The 23,708-nt window shown below is 35.5% G+C and overlaps 1 protein-coding gene across 1 annotated transcript in view; it reads left to right on the forward strand.

Moving 5' to 3' along the window:
- The window catches only part of VPS13A (vacuolar protein sorting 13 homolog A), a 121,452-nt gene that overhangs the window by 25,155 nt on the left and 72,589 nt on the right, over positions 1–23,708 (forward strand). Inside the window, exons 14-29 of the mRNA XM_058165989.1 lie at positions 672–734; positions 1,722–1,851; positions 2,111–2,205; positions 2,841–2,983; positions 3,965–4,166; positions 4,262–4,376; positions 4,500–4,636; positions 5,478–5,610; positions 7,203–7,320; positions 10,437–10,575; positions 13,073–13,160; positions 13,959–14,128; positions 18,864–19,020; positions 21,545–21,624; positions 21,932–21,991; positions 22,075–22,225. Of these exons, the coding sequence (XP_058021972.1) occupies positions 672–734; positions 1,722–1,851; positions 2,111–2,205; positions 2,841–2,983; positions 3,965–4,166; positions 4,262–4,376; positions 4,500–4,636; positions 5,478–5,610; positions 7,203–7,320; positions 10,437–10,575; positions 13,073–13,160; positions 13,959–14,128; positions 18,864–19,020; positions 21,545–21,624; positions 21,932–21,991; positions 22,075–22,225 (1,981 nt within the window). The remainder of the gene's footprint in view (positions 1–671; positions 735–1,721; positions 1,852–2,110; positions 2,206–2,840; positions 2,984–3,964; positions 4,167–4,261; positions 4,377–4,499; positions 4,637–5,477; positions 5,611–7,202; positions 7,321–10,436; positions 10,576–13,072; positions 13,161–13,958; positions 14,129–18,863; positions 19,021–21,544; positions 21,625–21,931; positions 21,992–22,074; positions 22,226–23,708) is intronic.

Raw genomic sequence — 23,708 nt, forward strand, 5'->3', positions numbered from 1 at the left:
ACTTGTTTATGGAGATTCTCAGTCATCCAGGTCATGGTTGTTCCAAAGGTGCTTTTTTAAGAGGCAACTGGACTTTCTGGTTTTTCTTTGAAGACGTTTCGCTTTTCATCCAAGAAGCTTCTTCAGCTCTGACTGGATGGTAGGGAATGGAAGGATTTATATTCTTTGCAGACAACTGGTCATTTGCATTCTTTTACAGAGTCATTGAGGCCACTTGGAGGTTTGTCTGTGCCCTCAGAGTCACCTGAGTAGTGCAAATGGGTGTAGAGCCTTCTTGGAACTGCTAGAAGGACTTGAAAAAGCACCTTTGGGACAACAAGGGGACTTAAAACCAGTCTTGGAGTTTTGGCCTTTGGCCTTTGCAGTATCCCTTCAGCCACACGATTGTGAATTGGCACTTAGCTCTTGATTACAATGTTGTAGCAAGCCATTCCCTGTTAGTTTCCCAAAAGCAAAGCCAATGGCAGGAACTTGGAAGTTATGGTCATGTGAGGTCATTACATAATGACCCATGAGGTCCTCACTTAACAACAGCAACCAAGACTGCCATTGATATGCAATGCAGTCACATGACGTTACACTTTACAAGTATATTATTTAGTGATTGAAACTCTGTAGAAATACATTTAAATAAATACATTGTATTGTATGTAACATACTTTTCTTTATAGGATCTAGAGAAGACTTTAGATATATTCAACATCACTCTAGCAAGACAACAGGCAGAATTTGAGGTAAATGTCTTCTAAACTACACTGTGCAAAATGTAGTGTCTTTATTTCAGCATTTATAATGTAAATTATAAATACAATGTAAAACTATTGAGATTATGAAATTAATACAGGTAGTCCTCCATTTACAATAGTTCATTTAATGACCATTCAAAGTTACAATAGCACTGAAAAAAGTGACTTATGACCTTTTTTACACTTATGAACATGGCAGTATTTCTGTGACCTGATAAAAATTCAGATACTTGGCAATTGACTCAGATTTATGACAATTGCAATGTCCTGGGGTCATGTGATCACCTTTTGTGATCTCCATTTAATTATTGTGAATTATAAAATTTTCCTGAGCTTTTTACCTTTGCTGATAAGATGGTTAAGAACTGCAGGATCTGGATGACAATATTTGCAACTAGGGGGTACATGTTTTCTGAAAGAATGAATGGTGATGTCAAGGAATCCAGCTGGCTTGCCTGGATTTCCTATTTCTCTGCTCCACAGAGTTTGTTGAGCTGGATTTCTAAGAAAGAGGGGGGGAAGCTGAATTTCTAAGGAAGAGTGGGAGAAGCCTGAAGGGTGTGAGAGGATTCTTGATTCCCAAGGTTATAAATCTGTTGAGTATGCTGAGGCAGGAGCTGGAAGGTCATCTGTCCATTGTGGATATTTTAATTTGGATTCTGACAATATAACAGTGACTTGAAAAGGATTGCCTAAATTCTTCATCAACTATGGGATAATACTTTTCAAAGATAAAGCTCCAAAATGAGAGTTATTTAATCTTATGTACAGAGTTAAAATAGCAGTTGCTACTTTTGAGTATGAATTTATATTATGAAAAATCTACTCCTTCAGATTTACCCATTTCAAAGAGATGCTCAGATAAAGTTCATTTCTCTAGGCACCTTGCTAGGTTTTCTTTATAATTGATATTAACTGATAAATCTGATGTTATACAATTAGTAATATTAATTTCTGCTTTGTTTTGCGTAATAGGCTATTAAAGCTGGGTTAAAGATTTTCAAACCAGGTGCTAAACAAGATGATGAAGACTCTGGTGGCTGGTTTAGTTGGATGTGGGGATGGGCTGGAGGAAAAAGCGGTGAAACAAAACAAGAACCAAAAGGTATAAAAATGGCAGTCTTGATCTAAAAATTTGCGTAGTGCTGGAATGAGCTTTCACTATGATTAAACACCAGACTATCTTATCGTAGTACCTTTAGCTATTAGAAAAGGTAAAGTTGCTTTCACTAATGGAGTAGAATTAAGCATTTGACAAAGCTGTAATTGTAAAAAAAAAATTGGAACAGTGTATTTGTTATAGAATGCTACCATGTGAAAAATGTGCTTGTTTTTATTGAATGTAGTAAAATTTGATGTTGCAGGTATTGAACAGTTAATGACTTCACAAGAAAAAGATAAACTCTATGCAGCAATCGGATATAGTGAAACTGCTGTCGATCCAACATTGCCAAAAACGGTGGGTGTGATTTGGGTAGGATAGATCAGGAAACATTGGACATTTAAAAGCAAGGGTATCTTATAATGAAAAATGATATCTAGAGTACTAATTAATACATAGACCGAAGCATTAAATAATTTGTTTGTTTGTTTGCTTGCTTGCTTACATATTGAAGCGTAAATGAACCAAACTTTTGTAGTTGGGGGTAGGGTGCATGAGAATTATGGGCCCATAGGCCTTTGTCCTAAAACCATTTCCTAGAACTTTAAGTATTAATTGGTGCAGACATTAAATATTAATTGGTGCATAACTGAGCTTAATTGCCACTAGAGTATGGGAGAATCTTCTTTGAGGAAGGGAGGGATTATTTGTGTTGTCCCCTCATGATATACCATTCAGAATATTCTGAGTGATCTTTTAATTATTTAAAGTTAAATTATTAGAATTATTAATTTTTAAAATTATTTTAAATAATTAACTTAGAAAACACATTCCATTAGAAGGCATTTTTTATATTTGGTGTTGTGTGTTCAATCCAGTTCACTGCTTTGAATTTCATACATATTAATTAATTTTCTGAATTTCAGATGTAATCATTAATAGTTTGATTAAAATGTTCTTCAGTTCATGGTATTTTTTGTTAATTTGCACAGTATGAAGCTGTGAAGCTTTATGTAAAATTAATAAGCATGTCAGTGCTAATCAGGGAAAACAAGGAGAAGCCTGAGCTGATAAAACTTGCATTAATTGATCTGCGTACAACAGTAGCACAACGCCCTGGTGCTGAAGCAATAAGGTAGGCATTTATTAAAGGTAGGTAAATAGAAATATCGTTTAAAATGTTGGAGCCTTTCTCTGGGTGTGTGGCCATGTGTGACCTTTCTGTATTAGCTTTGCCCTGTCCCCGTGGTTTTCCATCTGGCTTTGTGCTCTTTGATAGCCTTTTTCCAGGTTTATTTTTCCTCCTCACATGAAGAATCTTGAAACATATTTTATGGAAGATAAAATTTTGAGGGCATTACAAAAAATTTAGGAAGAAGAAAAAATAAAAGAGACATGCAAAATACGTTTCATTCTTGTTATTTGATTTTTTTAAAATTTGAATTTATAACCCGCCCTTCTCCGAAGACTCAGGGCGGCTTACACTGTTAAGCAATAGTCTTCATCCATTTGTATATTATATACAAAGTCAACTTTATTGCCCCCAACAATCTGGGTCCTCATTTTACCTACCTTATAAAGGATGGAAGGCTGAGTCAACCTTGGGCCTGGTGGGATTTGAACTTGCAGTAATTGCAAGCAGCTTTGTTAATAACAGACAGACTTATTTGATCTGTGTCTAAAGAAACTACCCAAGGGTTAGCATGGCGTAGTACGTAGTAGTTCTAGCATTGGATTTTGGTCAGGGAATTAGGTACTGGACAAGTTGTTCTGATGAAAATTTTTTAGAGGAGGTACCATTCAGCCTTGATCTCCTGGAAGAAAAGCAAGATATAAATGCAAATAAGTGTAAATGGATTTTTCCTCCTTTCCCCCTATTCAGTGATGTGAGAAAAATGTAATTGGCAAGAAAGTCAAAATCCTTCATATTTTCCATTGCAATAATGATTGTTACATTATGAGAACATAGAGCAAAAATTTTGTAGTAACTTCTTTTGTATAGTAGAATATTTTGTTCGTTTGTTTGTGTGTGTGTGTATGTGTGTGGTGTGTATATTAAATGCATTTGGGTATTTGTGCCTTTATGTATGTATATCCTTTGTGTTCTATTTTTCAGATTTGAATCAAGCGTAAGTGCATTTGAAGTTCAGGGCATGGCTCAGAAAAAAACAGTACCCTGTCTGCTGTCCTCTCACACAGTCCATTCACAACACAATGCATCACTCTTCACGATAATGTTTGAAACTAATCCCTTAGATGAGAATTGCAATCAGAGACTAATAATAGAGTCACAGCCTTTGGAAATAATATATGATGCCGTAAGTAGAAACTGCTTATTCTACAAATTAAGTTTTAAAATGAACCACATTCTCCATTAAGAATATACATCATTGTTCTTTTATATACTTATCAGATGACCGTGAATAGTTTACTTGATTTCTTCCGACCCCCAAGTGATGTTCATTTAGAGCAAATAACTTCAGCAACATTAACAAAATTGGAAGAATTTCGTGACAAGACAGCTACAGGTAAACTATATTTTTATACACATGCACCCACACTGAATTCATACTAACAGCTATCATAGTGTGAGGAACAGAATCTAGCCCAAGAAACTGTTATTAATGCAATTTTTTGACTTTTTTGTCTAGGATTAGTATATATTATAGAAACCCAGAAGGTCTTAGATTTAAAAATAAATCTTATGTCTTCCTATGTCATTGTTCCACAAAATGGATTTTACGAAGCTACATCAAATAAGCTACTTTTGGATCTAGGTCATTTAAAGGTAACCCCTTCAAATTCCCCAAAAAATTGCTTATATTCTATGTTTATATTCTATGTTTATTCTATGTCTGAGAGCATATGCACCAAGACAAATTCCTTGTGTGTCCAATCACACTTGGCCAATAAAATTCTATTCTATTCTATTCTTTATGTTATTTGTTCTATAATCATTGGCTAACCTTATCTGAGCTTAACAGTTCATTTCAGGCCCATATTTAGCCTGGGTACTGCCTGGTTGGGAGATTTGGGAATATAGCGATAAACTAGATGTGGGGACAGAGGGCAGAACACAGTGACAAACTATTTCCATATAGTTGCCATGAAAATGGATCTGTCTTGAATTAACCAGGAATCAAATTTGATTTAGAAGATATTTTTACACACACACACACACACACACACAATATTATATAATTCAGTTAAATCATGTACGTTAATTTCCATAATTTTGAAAATATACATGTGATGATATAATTTGAAGACTTAACAGTATTTGGCAATTTAAATATTTTCAGAAGTTCACTATTAGGAAACCTTGGGCTAAGTATTCAGTTCAATCTACCAGTCTGATCAACCTTAATCTGTAGGAAAAAAAGAGCAAAGTCACTTTGGGCTCTAGGACAAGGGACAAAACATTAATAGAATGAGAAATGCTGAAGGAGGTGAGAAGTGCAAGATGAGGTGGACAGGGTAACAGTCCTGATTTTGCTCTATGTAGAGAACAATAATCTATGCAGGGTAGTTCAGGGTGTTCCCTAATTGATTTGTAAAGAGCTCTTCACTTTATTTGTAATCTATTCTTGGATTATGTATTGACTATTTCTATTGGTTTTTTTTTAAAGATGAGTAGTAAATGTCGCTCTACCTTGTCAGATATCAAAGTTGGCGAAAGTGCTCTTGAAGATATTATGTCAAGAGCATATGATAGGTTTGACATTCAACTCAGTAGCATACAGCTACTTTATAGCAGACATTGTAAGTATTAAATTTTATTGATTTTTAAGGAATGACATGGAATACCCTTGTTTAACATGCTATGTAAATTTTCCCTTCTCTGTGGCTTCTGTTCATCTTGAGCAAATTATCACTTTCAATGAGAATCATCTCATTAAGGCTCATCTAAACATAGTTTTCTCATCACAAAATAATCAAATTCATCTAGGTTAGTTCATAATATTAGGCCACTGATTGTGTCAATCATATTAAGACTATAGAATGTTCTTAGAAATATGGGAATCCCAGAACATTTCATTGTCTCCATGCAAAGCTTATTCCCAGATTAGAAAGCCATAATTCAAACAGTACACAGAAAAACAGACTGGCAAAGAGTGAGAGAAAACTGTACACTCTTCCATTATTTAACTTCTATGGTGAATAAGTATTGAGAGAAACTGAATTGGGAGAAGATAAGCATGATTTTAAAATTGGAAGAACCAGCATCAATAACCTGCTTCAGAGAACTTAACAGTTCCCAGAAGAGGGGGAAGCCATTTGTCCCAGCTCTTGTCTGCCAAACTGCTCTGTAATAAGAGTATGTTATGTAGTTGGGCATAATGGTTCAGTGGACCTACTGTACCAATTCCAACAGTGACTGTTTGTTTATTGTTGCAGAGAATAGCAACCAAAAAAAATATATTTTCATAGCTTTGAAGAAATTAAGGTTTAGAGAATCCATAGCCAATAACAGAATTTGCATAAGAGCAAATGTGGTGAACTCTGCTGGCCAGCAGTTCAATAGATAGAAGCAAATCACAATTTATTTATTGCAATTTATTTTGCAGATTGCAAAATATCTCTTTGTAGAAAAGAATCAGACACTATTTTTCTACTTCAAATGGAATCAAAATATGAATATCCTCTAATGCCTGAAGCATAGCAGAGGAGGCAAGCAGCAATATTGACGTTGAAACCAACAGCAGCAGCAGCAACACCCTGTAGCAAGACCACCACTAGGTTATACTCATAACAGGGCCCCTCTGAAATCCAGGATCATCATAGAAGCCAAGAAAGGCAGTGCAGATACTTATACTTCTAATACTTTTAGAATGCAGCAGGCATCTGAGCTGACTCTCCTCCATTATTAGAATATTAACTGGAGAAACATGAACCATCAGGTAATAGATCAAGAAACTAGGCTGGGAGGTCTGGTCAACAACAAAAACAACTCAGTTTACCAAGGCTCACCCAGGCAGTTTAGGATATTGAGGAGGGACAGAATCTTTCTGGGCATGGTTTACTTACAGAGTATGAGAGTTGCAGCAAAGGCATTCTACCCTCTAAGCTAGGTCATAGGAAACATGGGACCATTCTAGAGCAAGTAGGAAATAAGGGGAACCTTGATTTTTAAAAGCTCAAACAAACCCCATGATTTCTCTGCTTCTATCTATTGGCTCACCACAATAAAGAGGCCACTAAAATTAGTGTAAAGTTGCTCTTTGTAGCTTTCCATTAGCATCAGCATTGATCTAGCCAAGCTTCTTAAATTGATGAAAAACACTTGGAAAGCATCTACTGTACTATAATATGTTTTTTGAAGTTTCTTACAAGAAATATTTTTTCATTTCTAGATGAAAACTGGGAGGGAGCTCGTAGGTTACAATCCTCATCTCAACATATCTTGCAACCTCTGGATGTGAAAATGGAACTGAACAGAGCAATGGTTGTAACAGATGCAAGAATGCCCAAGTATTACTGCAATAATTATAACTATTTGTATTATTACTATTACTACTGTTAGTATATGTATTGTTCATTTGATGGAGACTATGATTATATACTTCTTCAATATCTGTTGACCTTCTACCAGTAAATCCAATAGACATGCTTTTAAATTGACCACTGGGTACCAAAAAATAACAGCATATTGAACCCAGTGATCAAATCTGAAAATTAAACCTACTTTCTAGATTAGATTTTTAGTTTACTCAGGGCTTGCTATTTCATGGTAACATCATTTTATTGCCAGATAAATTATCTTCAGATAGCCTTCGACTTAGGATCTCAACTGAACCCAAAATTTCTGTTCCTAAAGGAGAATTTATTAAGTAAATCTTGCCCCATTTTACGACCTTTTTGCCACATTTGTTAAGTGAGTCATGATAGTTGTTAAAGAACATGGTTATTATGTGAATCTGGATTCCCCCGTTGACTTTGCTTGTCAGAAGGTTGCAAAAGGAGATTACCTGACTTCAGGACTCTGCAACCGTCATAAGTATGAACCAGTTACCAAGCATTCAAATTTTTTCATGTGACCATGGAGAATCAAACAAACAAAATGTTAAAAAGTTAAGATATTTATGTAGTTACTTATTAAGCACATCTAAATTATATTAAATAATTTATTAAAAGATATAAAAATATCTTTACAGTCCCAAGGCATGTCACAACTTTTGAGCATCCCTAATGTTTGGAAATCGAAAGTTGAAAAATTTGACACACCCTAATTTGGGGATGCTACAATGATCTTAAGTGTGAAAAACAGTCATAAGTCACTTTTTTCAGTACTGTTGTAACTTTGAACACTCATTAAACTATTGTAAATCAAGGACTACCTGTACTGATATCAAAGTCTGGTCCCGTAAAAGCTATGGCTGTGGCGTGCTCAGAAATGACCTTCAAATTTATTTCTTGCTTTGGGATGTATGTGCAGACTGGTAATTCAGAGTTTTAGAGAAAGTGCTGTATTATTTTAATGTATTTAGTATTATTCCTGTTGTTGATTTTCCTTTTTTTCTCTCCTGCTCTCCATTGTAATAAGTAGTAAAACTTTGTATAGAAAGCTATCCACTGTATTTTCTTCCTCCCCACATTTGTTTATGGCATGGATTATCTATATCTCATGCCTGGATATCGGATTGTTCTTATGGTTACCTTGGTAGATGATTTGCCCTACATAGAGAAGTGTTCAGTCATTAATTAATTCAGCCCTCAATTCAGTGGATTCTGAGTGGTGTACAAAACAAGGAAAAATCATCTAAAAAGTTTAAATCAGATAGACGACCCAGATTAAATAATCTCATAAAGAACAAAATCCACAAAACAAAACAGGGACCTTAAACAATAAACATAACAATAACACCAACAAATAACAACATCTGCCTTTCTAAGGTCCTTGGGAAGAATTCAATAGCACTAGCACTTAGATTTACCGTACTTTTTGGAATATAAGACGCACTTCCCCCTCCTCCCCAAAGGTGGAAATGACTGCGTCTAACACAGCGAATGTTGCTGAAGCCTCGCCCATCCGCCAGCCCCCATTCTTTGTCCTCTGCCTCCCAGAAATTTACCTCCTGGCGGCAAAAAGCAAACAGCGTGGTCAGCTTCAGCAGAACCTGATTTAGCACGAGCAGCTGATTGGCGGTTGGCTCTGCCTCCCGGAGTACCTTCTATCATCTGTTCCAGGCTGCAGGGATTGCCGCCGCCCATTGCCACTGTCACCTATTGCCGCCTCTGTGTGCCACATTTTTGGCCTCCGTGCATCCCGTTTTTGGCCTCTGCATGTCCCGTTTTCAGCCCATTCCAGGTGGTGGGGATAGGCGGTGGCAGTGATCCCCACCGCCTGGAACAGGCTGAAAATGGGATACGCGGAGGCCGAAAATGGGGCACGTGGAGGCGGCGATAAATGACAGCGGTGATGGGCGGTGCTGATCCCCGCGGCCTCGAACAGCTGATAGAAGGTATTCCGGGAGGCAGATCCAACCGCCAATCGGCTGCTCATGCTAAATCAGGCTGTGCTGAAGCTGATCACGCTGTTTGCTGCAAGGAGGTAAATTGCTCAGAGGCAGAGGCAAAAAATTTTTCTTGTTTTCATCCCCAAAACCTAGGTGCAGCTTATACTTTGGAGTGTCTTTTAGTCCAAAAATACGATATATACTGCTTCACAGTGCTTTACAGCCCTCTCTAAGCTGTTTACAGAGTCAGCATATTGCCCCCAACAGTCTGGGTCCTCATTTTACCCACCTTGGAAGGATGGAAAACTGAGTCAACCTTGAACCTGGTGAGATTCAATCTGCCAAACTGCTGGCAGCCGGTGATCAGCAGAAGTAGCCTGCGGTACTGCACTCTAACCAAAATGCCAAATCCGGTCTAAACATCTTGCTAACTGTGCGACCAGCCATAATAATAAATAAACCAAAGCCAGGTCTTCAAAGCTTTCTCTAAATTTAAGAGAGAAGCCATTTCTTTACAGTAGCAGACCAGGAATACTATAGACTAGTAATATAGCACTTTAGTTTATATTTAAGGCCACTGAATCATGGTAATAACCATGCGTGTTGGATTATCCAAAAATTGCATGGACAACTTTTTGAGTATTTAAATATTTAATTTGTTTCTTTCATAATACAGATGATTAGAACAACAAAATCTAGTATTAGTTTGTAGTATATCAATTCTATTTAATATCTTGTGTTATTAGTTTATAAAGACGTATGCATATATAATGCATTTGCTACTTTTATACAGCTTGGGGATACCCGAAATGGCACACAGTTTTTCTTTTCATTAACTTAGTATCATCCACTGAATTCACTCTCTCATACTCATGATTACAGGCAGTCCTCAACTTATGACCACAATTGAGGCCCAAATTTCTGTTATTAAGCAGGATAGTGAGTTTGCCCCATTTTACAACCTTTCTTGTCACAGTTGTTAAGTGAATCACTGTAGCTGTTAGTAACAGTATATGGTTTTATTTCTCTTGTTTTTAAAATGATGCTTTTTGTTGCTATTTTTATTTGTTTTGATTGTAAGCTGCAAAAATCCTGCCTGGATATGTTTTTCTAATGGTTATTTTTTTTTAGGTACAAAATGTATGGTGAGCTGCCATTACTTTCTTTCAATATCTCAGATGAGAAATTAAAATCTATTCTGGAACTTATTGATAGCATTCCAAAACCAAAAAATTCATCTGACTCCACAGCTGTTCTACAACCTTCCAAGGCAAGTTTAAATGTTCATTTATAATACAAAAGATTCTTGGGCAATTTAATCACAATGAAGTATTAGATCAATTCCGTAATCAATTCCTATTATTTCCTTATTTTGCACAAAGGAAATAATTAGCAGAAGTCATATAAGCAAATATTTAGTTAATGCCTTTATTTTCTTTTTTTCTGTGATAATTTGCCAGCATAGAAATGTTGATTGCGAGGAAATAGCAATTAGGAAAAATTACATATTTTTAGAAATTGTTTCAACCTCTCACTGTTTTCCTGCTGTGGTGAATTTGTCATGATAGTGATATTCTTAACAAACCCTCCATGTCATATCCATTTAAATTGCATTAAGGTACATTTTTTTAGTTTCAAGAACTCAGCATAGGAGCACTAAAATTAGGTCTGTGATGTGAGAAAAAAGCTTAACGGTACATCAGGGATGAAATCCAGCAGGTTCTGACAGGTTCTGAAGAACAAGTAGTGGAAATTTTGAGTAGTTCGGAGAACCGGTAAATACCACGCCTGGCTGGCCCCAGGGTGGGATGGGAATGGATATTTTCCAAAGTTGATTTTGTAAATTTGTAAATAATTTGTAAATTTGTAAATAATAAATTTGTAAATAAGTTGACTTTGTAAATATACAAATAGAATGAGGCTATTTCCTTACACACTGTAAGCCGCCCTGAGTCTTCGGAGAAGGGCGGGATATAAATGTAAACAAAAAAAAAAAATTCTTCTCCCGGGGGGGGGGAGAAAATGGGGATTTTGCAGTATCCTTCCCCTAGAGTGGGGTGGGAATGGAGATTTTGCAGTATCCTTCCCCTCCCACACCCACCAAGCCACGGCCACAGTAGTAAAAAAAATATATTTCACCGTTGGGGTACATGGTTTATTTTTATTCTGATAATTCATACTATCATGTGGCCTGTTGACTGAATGAGAAAGAATGTCTAATTTTGTTTTTCCGTCACAGCCAAGAAAATCTATTATATTAATCTCAAATTACTTTTTGAATTGTGATGGACAAATAAATCAAAACCTAGCTTAGAAAAGGCTAGATAGTCAATTGAGAGCCAGGAGTTCATTTTTATTAGAGCTTTCTTAAAAGCTGCAGATTTGGTGTGTATAGATGCTTTTGGATCTGGATTTAACTTCGATTTTTCAGATATTGGCCATCAATTTTGACTAGTAGGCAAGCCACCAGTTTTAGCTAGTAGACAAGTTATATTCAGACTATTGGATTATAGGTAACCCTTGTTTAAAGACCATTTGTTTAGAAACAATGTGGAGTTATGACTATGCTGAATAAATGGTAGTTAATACCCGGTCCCTGAAGTTATGGCTGTTGCAATTTTCGTGTAGTCATATAATCAAAAATCAGGTGTTTGTCAGCTTGCACTACAATTACATGGCTGCTCTCATCATCTCCCATCCCCCCTATCTCTGTCCTTTTGGTTGCCTTGCATTCTGAAGCTCTGTCACCCTGTGCTCCACTGGCCCTGCTGTCCAGCTAACTCTATCACCTTGCTTAATGTATACTTAATTGTTTTTGCAGTGGCAGGGCTAACAGAGTGCAAGATAGCAGGGCCAGGGGAGTGTAGGGTGGCAGAGCCAGCAGAGCACAGGGTTACAGAGGCAGTAGAGTATAGGGTAGCCAAAAGGGCAGAGACGAGGGCTAGATAAGCAAATGAGGAGAATCGAAGAAGAGGCAGTCTCTTACCTTAGTGAGGTTTGGAAGGGATCAAGCCAGGGTCTTCAGTTAACAATGGCAACTAGGACTACCTTGATTGCCATCATTTAAATGATGCATTGTGACACGCACTTTACAACTGCATCACTTAGAAAGAGAAATTCTGTTTCCAATTACCGTCATAACCCAATGACTGCCTTCCTACTATATGGATAATTTTGTGAAACATTGAATAATTCATCTGGTGCATAATACAGTCTAAATCAAATTTACATGCTATGAAAGCATGCAATTTCTACTTTGAGAAACAGTGCTGGGTTTTGGTTTGTTTCTGAGTTCAGTTCAAAGAGCAGCCAGGTCATCTAAGATTAGGAGAAACTGAAGGCTATACAAAACTGCATACTCGCTATACCTGAAGCACTTCCATCTATTCTTAATATCTGAGACCAGATAAAAGATATATTTAAATTCAATGTGTTGAACAATAACATTGCCCCTCAAGTACTTTTTGCTCCTTAATTAAATTTCTTCTAAATAGCATCTCCTGTGTTGTTTTCTTTCGTTATCTTTCATTATATTTACTCCCTGGTTGGCATTATTGTTAGCATCACATGTTTTCTTAAAAAGAGATTTGTAAGTCTTGTCTCATTCTAATTAGCTGTTGTATGTTGATATTTTGAAATTTACTATTACTATTGATGTTATAGTTTACTGACTTTGAATAACCAGAAAAAAATAAGCAAATGTTTATATTAGCCAAGGGAGTAATATATTCCTGAATTAAAGATTACATTTTGCTTTTGTACTGCAGCTTCAAGCATCTTCTCTGATAACAACACCTCAAATGTCAACCTCAGTACTTCCATTTTTAGAAGCTATTTCAATAGCTGGATCAAGTGGTAAATGTTCATTTCATGTTTATTTAATCTAATAATGTTTACTTATAAAATACTTCGTAAATGTTAGAAAAAATACTGGGTATTGAGATCTGTTGCAAGGAATTAATGCTTATCAGAAGAATGGGAAATAGCTGTGATAAGAGCATGTTTCTCTTTGCTTTTTTATATGGAAGTGAGAATTGGCAAGAGCAGATCAATCATAATAATATGCTACTGCAGTGGAAATTGGTACTTAAGAATGTGTTAAAACAAGAAGTAAGGTCAAGAATGAATGGATGCAGAATATTTTTGTATGGTTGTGTATGTATGTATGTATGTACCAGAATTTCATTATTTTATATAAGTGTTTTCATGCAGTTTTTTCTATCCAGCTAATATGTATTATTTATGCAGATTAGAAATGAGCAGAAAATATCTGTATGCCTGAAGGTCAGCAGTGTTTTATGACTTCCACTTGTTAATGAATAGCAACAAAGGTCAACTTCTTTAAATTGTGTTATTTGAAATGAAAAGAACTGGAACAAACAAGATTCAATTTTTATATAAAAGCATAATTTCAGTTGTATTCCAATATTCAAAAATAGTCTCAGAATTATTATTTCATATGCCTTTTGTATTAGGATATGGATGGTAGGTCTTGGAGCTCAAGCCAAATAATAAAAACAAATACCTAAATAGAATCTCATAAATCTAAAATCTGCCTATGTTAGATGTAATTATTGGGTTTTTGCTACAGCATGTAACACAAATAAGTCAAAATGCTTAATAATTATTATTTTACCTTGAACTATCTATTAGAATCTGAGGATGAATTTTATGATGCTCCAAGTAGCCCTTTGGAAGACCTACCATTTTTTGAAGCACCTTTGGGCTCACTTAGTAGAGCTAGTAGCTTCCGAAAAAACACAACAAAAACAGAACCTTTGAAAAATATGACTGATTTCCAATTAAGATTTGAAATATCTGAGGTAATGCTTTACTTTTTAGTATTAAAGATTTGTGATCATTTGTCAAACTGTTTATGTATGTTTTCTTTCTGAAATGTATGTTTATGTCTTTATTTTATCATTATTACTATAGTTGCTTTATTTCTGAATTTGATTGGCATCAGTATCTCCTTACATATACGACTAGTTTGAACAAAAACTACTCTGTTACATTTATCTTTAACAACTATGACTCAAGTTCTGATATTGAGGGAAAAAATCATTTGACACTTTCCTGTCTTCCCAGAGTTCACAACTGTCTATCATCTTAAGGACTAGGGGAATCACCAAAATACTGTAAGGTGTGGGTTGTCAATAGGTAGTGTGAAAGGAAGAATCGTTAGGGAAAGTAAAGCAGCAACAGAATGCAAAGTTATTTATTTAAGACTTCCAGTAGGCCAAAACAAAGGGGCTAAAGGAACAAGAAAATCAGAAGGATCTTAGTTAATTTTAAATATACATTGGTGGTTTTCCATTTTTGTTACTTTTTACAAATTTTATTACTCATCAATAAATGCTGTAAAACTTTCATATGTAGAAAGCGGCCTGCATTGATCCAGATCATAACCATGTATCTCAGTGCTATTCTTCATGATTTTCTTTAATACACTATTGAATAATCAACTGTGCAGAGCTCAAGACATGAATATTTTTATATGGGAGATATAATTTTGATAAGAAGACTTACAGGTACATGATTCTGTTTCTTTCCTTTCGGTTCTCTTTAATTCACTCCATTAGTAACATCATTATGAATTTTCCCTATACCTGCTGGATTAGTATTGAGAATGAATGAATGAATGAATGAATGAATGAATGAATGAATGAATGAATGAATGAATGAATGAATGAGTATCTGTTTGTCTCTCTGTTATCTATCTCCACCTACCCACCCACCCACCCATCCATCCATATTTCTACACTGCTGCAATCAAATTACCTTAGGTAGGTAAATATTTTTCTGTGTTTGACCATTTCTTTTACTTTTTTCTCTTCAATTTTTGTTATTTAGTTGAATTTTAATACACTATAAGTGATGGCATCTTTTTATTTTCAGCATCTTTCTCCAATGAATCTAATAACACTATAACCAGTAAAAACACATTTCATAGCTGCCTGGACATAACCATCTTTACAGTTTAAATCTTAAAAAATCCAAAATTTGAATGTTTAATTCAGAAATATATAATTACATACATTAATTACATATATTAATTACATACATTAAATACATATATTATATGTATGAACTTACATGAATTTTCAATGTTTTTGCATAAATGATATGTTTTCTACACAAGTACTAAAATAAGATAAAGAGAATCCAATTCTGACAAATGAATCAAATATAGTATACTTGTGCTTTTATTTATTGAGGAAAATGATCCACAACTACATATAAATGAAGAATACAGCATGAGAGACCGGGGGGGGGGGGGGAAGCAAAGCAACCAGTATTCAGTCACATTTCCTTGGACAAAAACTTAGTTTACTTTTTTATCAACTGATTGTAGCAGTGACCTTGCATTGGGTAGTAAGAATTATATAGTCAGTTTGGGAGAATGTACAAAGAATTTATTGTGACAGACAACTACATAATTGTATTTTATTATTTCAGTGGAGGAAAAAATACTTTCTTTTGATTGAAACAAGCACTTCATTACATTGTGTTACTTTAGGGTAAAAGAAGATGTAGTTTTCATTTAACTGAGTTAATAACCAATGAAATTAATCATAGGCTTTTGACAACTTTAGAATTATTGGCATAACTTTTTGTGAAAAAATAATTACTTATAGAAATACCTAGAATTATGACCACAATTGAGCCCCAAATTATTGTTGCTAAATGAAACATTTGTTAAATGAATTTTGGTCCATTTTATGACCTTTTGTGCCATAGTTAAGTGAATCATTGCAGTTGTCAGCAACATAGCTGTTAAATGAATCTGGCTTGATCATTGATTCTGCTTGTCGGAAGGTCATGAAAGGGGATCACATGACCCCAGGAAATAAATATGAGTCAGTTGTCAAGCATCTGAATTTTGAACAAGTGACTATGGGGATGCTGCAACGGTTGTGTAAAAAATGGTCATAAGTCACTTTTTTCTTTTTCTTTTTTTGAAAAAAGTTTTTTATTTTTTATAAGCATAATAATTAAAAAAGAATCATTGTGAATAGATTATCAGTCAGGTACATCCTTAAACATATTTCAAATTTCACCCTGCATTGTAGTCTATACAGTATATTTTCTTCTCCTTTTTAAAATTATGTTGTTTGCACGTATCTAATAAAAAATTCTATTCCCATTCAGTCCCATTCTGAAAAATATTTAAATGAAGTCTAGTCCCCATATTTAATTTCCCAAAGCATCATTAATAATTCTTCTGTTAATTTCTTGAGTTTCACAAATCTAGACATATTTCTGTATTACTTTAATCAGAGGTCAGACCATTTAAAAACCCTTTCTTAAAGCTGCCCAGCAATCACATAGACAATTTCCATCTTACTTAGGAGTAGTCCTGAACTCACAAAGACTATTCCCTCTTATCATCTTCCTCTGCCTCTAAATAACATATATTTAAGAAGTTTTCATATAATCAATTTTCAATTAAAAAAAACTTAAAAGGGTAATTGCTTCTTATTTTCCCCAATAATTTCCTTTATTGTGTTCAGCTGTTCCCTTGGAAGTTTTTATCACTAACCATTTAAATTCCCTTACATATTCTTAAAAGCAAAAGAAATAACATTTTTCCTCTATATAATAACACTCATTTCCCTCTCTTTCCAGTTTATTCTGCAATCTTTCCCTCCATTCCCCAAAACATCATTGATAATTATTCTATAATTGTCACTTGTATTCTTACATAAATGTTAAAATTCTCTACTTAATTCCTTAATATAAATCTAAAAACAGCCTTTCAAGATCCTTTCCTAAAAATGTCGTGCAATCACACCAACAGATCCATTTTCATGGGAATAGTCCTGAGATCACAAAAACTATTTGACTCTTGCATTCTTCCTCTGCCTCTAGTAATCATTCTTTAATACAATTGCAGGTCACAAGTAACAAGTTAAACATTTTAAATAACAATTTAATTTCTTCTTGTTCTTAAGTATTTTCATAAAAACCAACTTTCTTGTCCAAAATCTTGTGTTCCATAATTGTCACTTGTGTTCTTGCTTAGATAACAAAATTCTCTCTTAATTCTATAAACCAAGGGCAGCCATCCAGGATGTTATACAATCACACAAACATAGCCATATTCGTGGGAATAGTCATAAAACGAAAGCTGTTCGACTTTTACATTCTTCCTCTGCCTCTAGATGTCACTCTTTGATACAATTAAAAACCACAAGTAACTAAATAGCCATTTTAGGTGACGATTGTTTCTTCTTATTCTTAGATGTTTTAGATCGCGAAGGTCAATTTTCCAAATCCAAAATCTTTTCTTGAATGCATCATAAAATCACATTATAATTATCTTAGACTCAGAGAGACAATTTCTTTCTTTCATTTTTCCTCTGTCTTTAAATATCTTCTTTTAATTTACAGTCACAATTAACACAGTATCCATTTTATTTCTGTAGTGATAAACCACGCCTTCCCTTTGTCTCATCTTGTTTGTCTTTTCCAAATTCTTATCCCTTTTCAATAATTTCTTTAAATTTCTTCTAGCCCCAAATTACAGAGGATAGAGGGATTTGAGATATTCCATTAAAATCAGTACAATATTCCTTTTAGCTCCTTTTTCTTATTTCTTTTGTGTCCTAGATAGTCCATCAAAACTTCCAGGGATCTCAAAACAATTGCTTAATTAAAAGGTATTTGTTTTCTTTTCTTATTTAATTAGGGTTCTTAACTTCCGTTCCAAGCCCTCACTTTTCAGAGTTTGGGTATTCTTTAAATTGATTCTTTCCACTTTCACTTTCCAGTAAGTTTAGCCGCTACTTTAATATTTTTTTAAAGCTTGTGCAAATTTTAAAATAAAGTTTCTTAGTGAGCTGGTGACAACTCACCTGACTTCAATAATCTGTTTCTCTTTGTGCTTCGTCCTCCTGCCCGATCTTATGGCCGTCCCGACTTTGTTGCAGCTGATGGTGGCTGCATTCCTCCCTGCTGGGTCGGGGGGAAAAAAACCCGGAGCTGCAGGGAGTTTGCAGTCTCCCTGTTCGCTCCGGCGGCTGCCCCATTCTTCGCTGTCCCTTCAAGGCAGCTATGGTCCAAGACGGACCCAGATATTGGGGGGGATTTCGGCATACACCCTGGAGCTACTGGGGTGTGCGACTGTCTCGCTTGTGACGTTGGCCACGCCCCTCAAGAGTCAAAAATGGTCATAAGTCACTTTTTTCGATGCCATTGTAACTTTGAACGGTCACTAAACGAACTTTTGTAAGTCAAGGAATAACTGTATTCTGTTTTTTCCTTCTATTGCTATGTACTAAAAATGTATCATTCCCCAAATTCAAAAACTATATTTTATTCATTTATTAGATTTTTTTTCCCTGCCTTTATTATTTTACAAGTAACTCAAGGTGATTTATGCTTACTTTATAAATTAATCATTTTATAACTTTAAAAAGTGAAAGGCTGCTTTAACTATTAAAAGGCAAATGATTGTCTAGAAGACCTTGAAAGTTATTTCTAGCCCTATGATATCTCTCCATCCTAAGCTTATTGAAAATTAGGTTAACCACCCTATCTTTTTTAAATAAATAGGTGTTCGTTCAGGTGTGTCGTCTTGCAGAAGATATTGAAAAGCCAATTCTTCGGTTGGAAATTTTAAAATTAGGCACTGAACTTAAGCTCAGAACATATGACATGACTGCTACTGCTTTTCTTAGAGAAATTTGCTTAATGTGTCCAGAATATATAGGTAAGTAATATATATTATTTTAAATGAGCAAATTGAAGCTACTATTTTTTTAAATAACAGTTCATTAAAATGGTAATTTGCTCTACTTTTATTTTAGTTAAACGAGAGAAAAATTTAGTGAAGACTTCCAGCAAAAGTCTATTCTTATCTAAGTGCCCCATTAAATGTCATTGTAACTTTGAATGGTCACTGAATGAGTGATCACTGAACAAAGACTGTTGTATTAGATTAAATTAGTCTAGCTTTTGTTTGTTTACAGATATAAACAATATCTTTGCACTGTTATTTTAACAATAGTTTATTTAATTTTATGGTCAAAGACAAAATAAAGCAAACAAGAAGGAACGGACCTTTGATATTATTATTACCTTAGTTATTTAATCTTTTTAAATTTTTAATTGCTTTGTATTAACTTTTTATTATACTATAAGCCACTGTAACTATGATAGTGAGATGGGTGACATATAAATTTAATAAATAAATAAAACAGTAGAAATATTAGTAATTGCATGATAAAGTTTCAATTGATATTACTCTCTTTAGGTAGGTTCCTTTCATGAAACTATAATACAGGTAGTCTTTGAGTTAACAACCATTCAAAGATAATATCATCATTGAAAAAATTACCTTAACGACTGATCCTTGCACTTACAACCATTGCAGTAATCCCCATAGTTGTGTGACAAAATTTGAACACTTGGCAACTGGCGTGTATTTATGATAGTTGTAGTTGTCCTGGGTTCTGTGATCATTTGTGACTATCAAAGGTGTGGGGGGGGGACTTTCAGCAATAGGGAAAGCCAGATTTTTTTAGTAATTTTAATGAATGCGACAAAAGAGGTCATAAAATCAGGCACAACTCTTACCAATATCATTGCTTAGGTCCCCATCATATTCAGATCCCAATTTTGATCATAGGGCAAGGACTATTCATTGGCAATCTAAGTAATGCTTTACAGATGTTATTCATGAATTTCTTTGTTCAATATAATTAATTTTGCTTTTATTATAATTAATTAATTAAGCTTAAATTATTCTGTTATTTTGTATAGCTTTTGATTATCCAGGTAGTCATTGATCTGTCAATACAGATCAAATGGCAAAAGTCAATGCAGTCATAGAATGAGTCATCATTGTGATCAAACTTGATCTTATGACCATTTTTTTTGATGGTCATTAAACATATCCAGCTTCCCAAATTGACTTTGCTTGTCAGAAGCCAGCTGGGAAGGTTGCATATTGCAAACATGTGATTGCAAGAGACTGCAACATTGTGAATACCATGTTTTCCCAAAAATAAGACATGTCTGGATAATAAGCCCAATTAGGCTTTCGAGCACACGCACTATAATAAGCCCCCCCAAAATAAGCCCCCCCCAATACTTATACGCATGCGCAGCTGCTGTGCAAACAGCATGAGGTGAGGCAAGATGGGGGGGATGAAGGTGGGGGAACATGCCCCATGTGCACCTGCCATCCACCTGGAACGGCCTCACGGAAGCCACTCCTGCAAACCGTACCTTGCGCACCCAGTGGCAGGAGATCTGGGGTTTGGGCAAGCGGCAGAATTCTCATTTCTCTGCCTCCCCACCCCTCCCCACCTGCCACTCCCCCTTGTGGGCCAAGATCAGCAAGCCTGATTCAGGGAGCTGATCATGCTGCTACCGCCCAGGAGGAGAAAAACATCAGAAATAGGCTCTCTCACAGCGCCTCCTCTCTCTGTTCTCCTGAGTGGCAGCATCCGGCTCACCAAATCTGGCCTGCTGATCTCAGGCGGCAGGGGCTCTGACCTGATCCTCACTGGCAATGCTGTGGGCAAGAACCAGCCACGCCGATCCCACTTCATGGCTGCGCAGACAGCCCACACCGGCCACTGCTTGGAGATTCGGCACCAGTACCCCTCCCACCAGGTCGCCGGGCTAGGGCTGGCAAGAGTTTGTTTGCGGCCGCTCTTTGCGGCTGCCACTAAGAAAAGGGGCTACAGTTTGTAGGAGCGGCTTCCGCAAGGCCATTCCAGGTGGATGGCAGGCGGCAAAGGCGGGGGGGGGACGGGCATGTTTCCCCCGTTCGCCGCCCCTCGCCTCCTCACCTTGTGTTGTTTGCACGGGAGGCAAATGAAAAGCTGCCACGATTGCTGGAGGCAGCGGCCTGAGCAGCACCAGCAAAGCAGCTGGTTGGCACTCTGGCACCAGTCCCCCTGCAGCAGGCCGATGTTTAGGGTTCTCCTGCACCTGAAAAATAATAAGACATCCCCCCCCCCCCAATAATAAGACTAAGGCTATATTTCGGGGGTCAAAAGAAAATAAGACCCTGTCTTATTTTCAGGGAAACACGGTAGGAGCTGTTTGCTAAGCACCTGATTGTGATCACACTATGGCAGGGTGCTGCAATAGTCATAACTTCAAGGACCGGTCGTAAGTTGCTTTTACCAAGGCTGTTGTAACTCGAGGGCTTTTTGTATTTCCTCCCAATTCATTTGTTTCGCAGTATGATTTTTAATTTTTCTTACTGTTTCTTTAATTAGATAATAAAGACCAGCCTGTTTATATTATTTCAACTCTGGATAATTCAGTGGAAGATCTTCTATCCATTGAGTACATCAAGGTAAGAAAGGATTCAATTTTTTCCCCTTAAACTTTCTGTGGACATTTAAATTATTTAATGTTTAAATAATTGTTTAAATTATTTAATTGTTCAGGAATAAATGTATTCAAATTAGTATTAAGCACATTTATGAAGGATGGGTTTATCATTGTGTAATAGATAAACAGCAATGTCAGTAGGTGGAGGTGGCTATTCCAAAGGTGTGGTAATTACCAAAGCAAATACTGAGAATTGATTATAGATCTCCTATCTGTAGAGTTCTGTTGCAGCTATGTTCTAATTTAAAATGTCATGTTTTTGAGTATAGGCAGATATTAATGCTCCAGAACTGAAGCATACTTACCAGAACGTTCTACAGCTGATAAAGGTAATAATGGTTTCTATTTATATAATTGCTACATCTCAGAAGGTGCTTTTAAAACATATTAATAAAATGCATTTGTTCTTTAGGTGACTTTTTCTTCTATAGATATTCATTTGCATACAGAAGCACTTCTGAGTACAATGAATTTTCTAAATAATCTCCTTCCACCTCAAGAGGCTACTACAGTAGAAATTGTCCAGGAAAAAGAAGGAAAAAAAGAAGTTCTTAAGAAATTTAGTAAGGCTTTTCTTTTTTTTTATTCAAAAAGTTTTACAATTTTTTTCCCCCTTTCCCCCAGCCCTCCTCCCCTCTCCCTTCACAAACCCCCCTCCCCCCTCCCCCCTGACTTCCAGGAACAAACACAAGGTATAGTTAAAAATAAAATAAACACATACTAAAAAAAAAATTTTCCCCAAAAATATTATACCAATTTCCCCCCTCTAACTCTGACTTCCTCCTTACTTAACCAAAATCCTTCAAAAAAAAAATATTAACAATTAACAGTAATAAAATATATAAATCAATAAAACAAATTAATCCTAAAGTATTTAAAACCAGCTAATACATAAAAATCCAATCCAATTCAGAAAATATCTCCCTTATAGTTTCTATAACCATATAATTTCCCCCCCAAATCTTTCTTACGTAAGATCTTTCAAAAATATTCTATTTGCAATTCAATACAACACATTATATAATTTCAATACAAGAAATTACAGTATCTGTTCAACTTTAGTCCTTCCTCATCAAAATCCAATATAAATCCAAATATTTAGTCTTTTATGATAGATGTGAAACATATAATCAACCCATTTCTTCCAGATCTTTAATCTTTCAGGAACGCTAATATTTTTGTCTGTTAATATTTCAAAAAAACCTTCTTTCCAGAATAATACTTTTATCTCTTGCCATTTTTTTTGATGCGTTAGTCTCTGTCTTTCCTTCATTACTCCTTTTAAAAAGTCAATCACAATATTTCCTACTAGTTCCTTATGTCCAACAATCCACAAATTACTGCCATATATTCCATCAATCCGGAAAGAAAACTCTTGAAAAGCATTAATCCTGTGAATTTTTCCAGTTCGGGAGGCAGCCTCTTGTAACACAGATTCAGGCATTTCATCTAGCTTTTTGGAAAAAACCTCTGTGCATCATTTTGATTATTCATGACCATATCTTCATTTTTATCCGTTTTTGCTTGCGCCTCCATTCCATATTCCAAGTACTGATTACACTGGTTAATTTCCTCCAAGCTCTCATCCAAAACATCCCCATTTTTTATCAATTCGTATTTTTGAATAATTAAATACATTCTTTCTGTATAATCCTGTATAAAGTCACAAATCCATTCTTCTGAAAGAACCTCCATGGCAAAGTTCTTGCTGAGAATCCCGTTATGAAATACTTAAACAAACTAATATAATCCAACAGTCCACAGTCCAGCACAATAAGATAAAATCTCCATTCAGTTTCACTTTCTCAGCAAATAAACACGATTTTTCCTTTAAGTATCCACAAATAGTATTTCCTAGCTTCTTAACTTCTTAGTTACGCAGCTTGCTCCTTTCCACTTTACTTCGCTGTACTTTCACTTCCTCTCAAACGCCATTTTAAACAATCAGTTAAAGCAAGGGGGAAAAAGTTTCTCTTTTTAAAAGGTGGAAGTCAGGAAATCAAAAATACTTGCAATCCAATAATTGTTCACTCATGCTTCTTCCGC

The sequence above is a fragment of the Ahaetulla prasina genome, chromosome 2 (genome assembly GCF_028640845.1).
Source record: "Ahaetulla prasina isolate Xishuangbanna chromosome 2, ASM2864084v1, whole genome shotgun sequence".
NCBI classification, from domain to species: Eukaryota; Metazoa; Chordata; class Lepidosauria; order Squamata; family Colubridae; genus Ahaetulla; species Ahaetulla prasina.